Below are 7,381 nucleotides of genomic sequence, written 5' to 3'. Positions count from 1 at the left end.
TGAATATGAAAATGTACACTATATGAAGCTGAAACAGCCATGATATGCCTTTAAACGGCGCGTCAAGCCTGAACAAAGAGACTACTATTAGACTCACAGTCACAGAATTTCAAGCCGAGCCGAGAGATGAGGGCGCAGCTGGCGCAAGACTAAGGTGCAAGTCCAAGCCCCATGCATCATCAAATTTGGGCCCACTGTCACCTTTGGAAAACCTACTCAAAGAGGGCCCATCAATCCTAGCGTGGTGGGCCCGGGCCTGAACCTGCACCGTTGACAAAGCTAATGACGAAGAATCTCCTACAACGCCAACATAGGGAAACATCCCAGCACCCGCAGATTTCACACCCGTTGTTATGGTCACGTTATTACTATTATTACTACTACTGCTGCTGAAGCCGTTGTTGTTGCTGTTGCCATGCGCCGACGGGAACGCACAACCGTGCGACACTGACACGTGGAAGGGAGGAGGCGCGGCACGTGGTGGCACGTACACCCACGAGGGAGGTGCCGCCGGGACCACCACGGTCCCCGGCGGAGCCAGAAGGTGCGGCGGAGGGGCGAAGGCGGAGATCATCGGATTCCGAACGAACGAAACGGCGGCGTTTCGGGAGGCCTGTAACTGCGCCCGCTTCAGCTGCTGACGCTCCTTCTTGTGCGCGTTCTGGTGTCCGCCAAGTGCTTGTGAATTTGCGAACTCTCGGCAGCAGTATTGGCACTCGTATTTCCGGTCGGCGGAGGAAGGTGGTCCGGCACCGGCGACGGAGGAGTCCGGCGAGTCAGACGGGGAAGAAGGGGAAGTGGAAGAAGTGACCTTGGTGGTGGAGTCTGCCACGTCATCATGCGCCACCTCGTCTTCGTCCATGATGTCTTCGTGGTGTACGCTGAAACCGAAGAGCTTCAAGCGCGTTGGGGAAGTGGGGTTTGTTTTTTTAGTGTTGTAGTCAAGTTGGGTGGTTTCCATGAGAAGGAAGGAAGGGGTAGTAGTGAAAGTGTGGAACAAGAAAGAAGGGTAGTTAATGTGTTTGTATTAAGGAGTAGTTTGTTGCATGTGTTGGGGCCTATTTATACCCAGGATTCAATGGGTTTCGACAAAAAGCAAATTTTGTGTAGAAATTTTGCAAATAAAGGGTGAGAAAGGTGGGGTCCTTGCGGATGTCCCAAGGAGAAGAAAGTGTGTGAAAATATGGGAACACAACCCTAGAAGACCCACAGCCAAGGGACCCAAAGGCTTGGAATTTGTCTCTTGATTACAGTTTTTTTTTTATCTCCATTTGCCCTTTTCTCGTTTGTTCAAATTACAAAGGTGACCTTATAGCATGTAGGAATTCAAGGCAGATGATATAGAATAATTAAGCTGAAATACTATCTAATGTTATTTTCAGTAAATATTCACACGCAAATGATATATTTTAAAATTAATTTTAACTAAAATTAATTTTATATGATTAATTCTATTTAAATTCATTTTTTAAACATTTATTTATTTACACACTTGTGCGTGTTTGAAGAAATGTTTAAAATATCACGTTAAGTTATCCATAATCATTTTAAAATATCAGTTACAGCATAATTAATTTGAAGTAAATGTTTGTATATTTAATTTCATGTTAAAGAATTAATTCAAAGTATAAAATTTATTTTGAGTTAAAATAGTTTTAAATGATTTTTATATTAATTTTTTTTATACGTCCAGTGTTTCTACTGACTTACTTTTAAAATAAAATTAAAAATTGAATATGAATTATGTTACTTCAAAATCAATTTTATTTAATCCTAGGGGTGGCAAAAGAAACAAGACAGCCAGCTTTGTTATATATATGCAAAAAATCGTTGGGAAATGGAATCAGGGCTACTGGGTTTGAGAATGTGATGCATGTGATGGGCGTATGGCACGGGATCGATGAAAGTCTTGTATAAAATGATTGGCTTTGAAGCGGAGTCATATTATATCATTCGATATCTTTTCAGCTCACACACTTCTCCCTCGTGTATGTACGAGACACTGTACATATATTATGCATATATAGTTATAGTAGGTGTGACTCACCAAAAAAATAAAAGGGTAGCTATTTTATAGGGCAACTCATAGTCTCAACCAATCAACTTGCATTTGCTGAATTATATATTATATATGTAGCACTATCAAAGGCATTAAACTGGCTCACTAACTTATTCAAAATTTAATAGACAGTTGGACCCATTCCTTGTTTTATCATCCCAACCCATCACAGACTTTAATAATTTGCATGTCTAACTCATATCAGTAGAGAGAGAAAGAGTCTTTGGAGTCTCTCTTTTTGAATAAGCTAGGGTTGGAGAAATATTTTAAGCTAGGCTGTCTTACTATAAGTATTCTATTTAATATTAAAAAAATGATCTTGCACTAAATTAAACTATCATTCAATAAAAAGTATAATTTATAATAAATTTATTAATTTTTTTAAAAATTATCTTATAAGTCCTATCAATAATTATTTATAATTAAATAACACAGAAACTCGTTTAAGATTAAAACTGTCAGAATCGAATATATGTACTGTATATGTTAAAAATACTTCGTCTCTACATCTATACACGATGTCTAATAAGCTGGGCCTAAGAATTTTCAACAGGTTAGAAAATTTTAGATGTTTGGCAATTGTTTACCTTTATTTCATGCATTTGAACGTTGCCTGAGATGACCAATCAAAGGCTTACCACCAATTGCATAATCAACTGATAAACATTTGCTAAAGGTCTGACTTTCAACTCGAACTTCAGCTCATCTCAACCCCAATTCATTTATGACTCGTACACACATACTATATATATCTCTCCATAATGCTCATGCCACCCTTTTCTCCATGACTTTATTTAAGATTGTTAAACAATTAATTAATCAAACATCAATTCAGAAAACAGATGTTCCATTTGAAATCGAAAGTTCTCGTTTTTGGACACTTTTGAAATATCATATACTATATTCTTTCATTTAAAACATTTTATTGAAGAAGGAACGCAACCCAATAAACCACCGTGAAGCCCATGTCTCTATCCTCCCACCCTGGCTTCTGCTGACTCCAACTAATTCTGCAGCTGATACAAAGAATTATGAAAGCAATTGAATGTCCCAAAATTAGATATTGAACCGCTTCCATACCTAGCTCACTAGTTTATTTTATATTTCTTTCCATTTTTAGCTTCTCTCACACAATCACGTGAATGAAAAACACTAGCTAATAATATATTACTTAGTAAAATTTTTACAAAATTCATCTGAAAATTAAAATATTACTATTACACAAACATTTCTTGGCTCAATCTATAAGTATAAGCCGACACCTTCACCCACCACTATCGCACATATCTCTCTCCAGAAAAAGTAGAAGTGTCCCTACAAAGAGAGATAGACAGAGGAGCTTTCATAGTATAGCATCCAAGATCCTAAATTGGACCATATATGGCGCTCAGGTCTAATTAACACCGCCCCACTAATCACTGCTGCATGACCTACGTGTCAACATCCTAATCGCCCTTATACATCTCATTCTAGCTATATATATATATATATCGTTTCATCTTATATACCTTCTTTTATCATGTCATATTATTTATTATATTTATATATTTTTTATTTCATGGTGTTAAATTTTCAGACTGATATCTTGTCTGTAATTAGGAAAAATATCACGGTATATATCTGTGTGATATTAGAGACAAGATATATATCAGCCTACTGTTATGTACAAATAGCATGAAATTAATTTCCATACATCTTTATCCTTTAATTTCACATTATTCCTACTTGGATTCTTCTTACAGATGCCATCACTAGCCATGATGGCAATTTAGTGAATAAAGTCAAAGTTTCAAGAATAAGCTTGGAGCTTGGCTTTGTGGCTCATACTAAGTTTTGAGATAGAGAGGACACGGGAAAAAAAAGTGGATACTTTACTTATTGTACACTTCCGAGTTGGCTTGTCTGAAAGGGCATTTTTAGTGTTATGACATGGAGTGTATTGAATTGAATATTATAACGTTCAGGTGTGTGTTTGCGAAACTTAGGGTTTGGGTCCCCACCGTTACGTGTTGATGATGATGAATTATTGTTTATGATGTTTGCGTGATTGACGTTGAAATCTATATCTATATAATTTATATATTGGTTTTCTAGCTTTGAGAGAGATCTCTGCGAATCTTACTAACTCCGAGAGAGTGAGAGTGAGAGCTTTTTGTAGGCTTGTAATCTCCCACTTAAAAAGCATAATTAATCATAATCATAATACTTATACCGATATTTATCATACAATTTAAAAATAGAAAAGTAAAGCCTTCTTCAATTCTAAAGTCTTCGTCACAACTCCTACTGTGACCCACCTTGTCCCCTCCTTCCAATATGCGTTATATTTTATTCTTTATTTTAAACCATTCCCTCCAAATTAGTCTAATTTCCTCTCATGTAAGAAAAATATATTTATAATATATCCCTCGCCACATATCACCTTTGCAGTGAATGTTTAATTGTGATCCTTCTTAATGGTTGCGTAGTTCCTAGATTCGTAATTATAAATTATCATTAGCACAATCTCTCCGGCGATTCAAATTAATAAGGTTATATTTTTAAGAAACATGAAAATGGGTTGAATCCAGTAAATGGACCCAATTAACCCAATATTAAATAGGAGTTGGACTAATAAAATTTTGATCCACAGTGGTCGAACCGTTTATCCAAAATTCAAAAATATAAAAAACATTAAATTGTAATTTTAGTTGGCTTTTAATTCTTGATTTACGATTTTGTTTTCGTATTTTTTTCTGTTTTTAGTCCAATCTTTAATTTTACATATATTTATTTCTTTTATTTTTACATTTTAATTGCTTGAGTTATTTATTGAAGGTAACTTAAAAATATGTTAGATTTAGGGTTCAATTAGAAGGAAAAAAAAATCTATATATGCAAAATGGGAGAAAAACTAAAATTTTAAATTAGCAAAATCATGAATTAAGAATAAAAAAAAATTAAAATTGTGGAAAAAATAGGGAGACCAAAATTACTAAAATTGTAATTTAGCAAAAATAAATGTTTTATGTGAAGAGAAAGAAAAGTGAGAATGAGGATAACAAGTTTAAGCGTTCTATAAAATAAATGAAATTCATGTTAATATGTAACACAATGTTTCTTTTATTTAGATGATGGACAGAATTCAATATAAGAGAACCAAGAATGAGTGACAATCAAAAGTAACAATGATGGTTAAAAATTAATACAAATTTTACTTTAGTGTCGATTAAGTGATGACTTCATGACCAATATTAATCAAATAGACATTAATTAGAGGTTGTCAGTTAAATATGTTTGACCTTTAAGTCATCGTTTAAGTCAACACAAAATTGTGAAAGTTGAACAAAAAGAATGTCATTGTCTATAATGTTCTTCTTTTTTCCCTAGAACCACCACCCAAATTCACCAAACCCCAAAGTGCCATCACACATTGCCACCCACATTCACCAAACCACCATCATACTCCTTATAGAGCCACCATGCTACACCCAAAAATACACCTCAAATCGCCATCGCATAGAGCCACCACTACATGCAAAAACAAAATACCAATAAGAGAAAAGAAGCAACCACCACCACAAACCTAAAATCACCATTCTCAATCTTCGTTGATATTCATTACCTCGAAAACCACTTATAACACAGAGAAAAGAACATCATCAATAAATGAAAAGGACAGAAAAGAAAGGGAAAGAGTAAGAAGGAGGCTAACAAAGTGGGAAGGGAAGAAGGTTGATGATAAAATAAGAAATACAAGATACATTTTAAATTTTAAAAAGTTAGTTTGGAATAGCTTTATGTGTTCGGGTTCAAATGAAATTCTGATAAATTATTAATTAATGCATGTTTGACCAATGATAATAATTAAAATATATATATTAAAAATAACAAGAAGCATTTTAATAGTGGTTTAGTGTCATCTAATCATTTAGTGTCAAGGTAGAGGCCGATGGTAATTGACTGACTAATTTGAGCTTTTCTTGTAGTCAAAACTATCTATAAGTATTGAATGCAAATGCATATCCAGGAGATTAGGAGTTGAACTTCAAATCTCTATCTCTAATTAAGTAGTAATGATCCTAATTAGCAATGATAAATTCATTATTTCTATTTTTATGATTCTTTAAATTAATTTAGCGATGATAATTTTTTTTTTGAATTGTAAAAAATAATTTTTTTTTGAATTTTTCAGGATTTCAAATGTTTTTAATAAATACTGTGTGATTAAAATGATGTTGGGCGATTTATTATTTATTATAATAGTAATATATGTCTGTTCAATTTGTGTAAATATGATGGAAAACCTGTGCAATGGTTATAAAGTTCATTCAATTAGTTAATTATATTAGACACGTGGGTCAATTGGATTATTTTCACTAAATTACGAATTTTGAGTTTTTAAAAGCGTATGCAGTTACATTAAAGATTTTGAAGAAAGTTTTATTTTCTATAACAATTTTATCCAACTCGATATCACAAAAAAATAATTCAATAAATATTTTTAAGGGAATAACAAAAAACAATTACCCATAGGTTGAGGCTCAGGGAGTCAGCCTCTGTCACTACTCACTACAGCCCCCCTCCCCTCAAGCAAAACACACACACACACACACAAAACATATATATGCATATGAAATTGACAATCTCATATAGATGTGTGTAGTCTCATTCAAAAAGGTTAAAAGCACTTTCATGTAGAGACAGTGGTTGTTGTTGTGACCAGGGGTGACCAACCAAAATGTTTGTACCAATTTTTGGCTTCATCTTGTGTGTTGTTGCGTTCCATAAATGGCTTTCTTAATTTCTTCTTCTACCCACTCGGCTTTAATTTGTTTGATTAGGATGTTTGGCAATTATAAGTAATTTCCGAATCATATCCTGACGATCTGGTGCAATAACGTTGCAGTCCGATCTACTATTTGTAACTGATTCAGGCATCCCACTCAAAATTATGACCTTCTCTTTCATCATATTCAATTAATTAAACTAAATTCTCACCAAAAAAATTATTAAATTAAATTGCCCAAATAGAATAGCCAGTGGTGAACTTAGGATTCAGTTGAATGAACGAAAAAATAAATAGTATCATACTATAGGTTAAGGGCATTTGTTTTTCATTTTTAAAAGAAAAAATCTTGTTTGATAAAATATTTTTAAAAAAATTAAATTAATATATCTTTTTTAATTTTTAAAATTAACAACCAAAATGTCTCTAAATTGTTTTGATTTTTTACCCAGTTTTCTATTACTCGTATTTTCTTATGTTGTTCTATCTTTTTTAATATAGATATTATGACTTTACACTAACTATTTGACACGTCAATTGGTGTTATAGTCATT

At 33.6% G+C, this 7,381-nt stretch overlaps 1 protein-coding gene across 1 annotated transcript; it reads right to left on the bottom strand.

Moving 5' to 3' along the window:
* Positions 1 to 2,773, bottom strand: LOC100811796 (zinc finger protein GIS3). The gene has a single exon (XM_003536628.5). It carries the CDS (start codon positions 959 to 961, stop codon positions 110 to 112), a length of 852 nt encoding a protein of 283 aa, XP_003536676.1. The 5' UTR covers positions 962 to 2,773; the 3' UTR covers positions 1 to 109.
* Between the last annotated feature and the right edge of the window lie 4,608 nt (positions 2,774 to 7,381).

This window comes from Glycine max, chromosome 10, assembly GCF_000004515.6.
Source record: "Glycine max cultivar Williams 82 chromosome 10, Glycine_max_v4.0, whole genome shotgun sequence".
Classification (NCBI taxonomy): Eukaryota; Viridiplantae; Streptophyta; class Magnoliopsida; order Fabales; family Fabaceae; genus Glycine; species Glycine max.
The sequence above is the reverse complement of the archived record's forward strand: the minus strand, read 5'-3'. Positions and strand labels throughout refer to the sequence as shown.

Bases quoted from the DNA above. Each gene is read 5' to 3' on its own strand.
- LOC100811796 (XM_003536628.5), bottom strand. From the start codon at position 961: ATGGAAACCACCCAACTTGACTACAACACTAAAAAAACAAACCCCACT.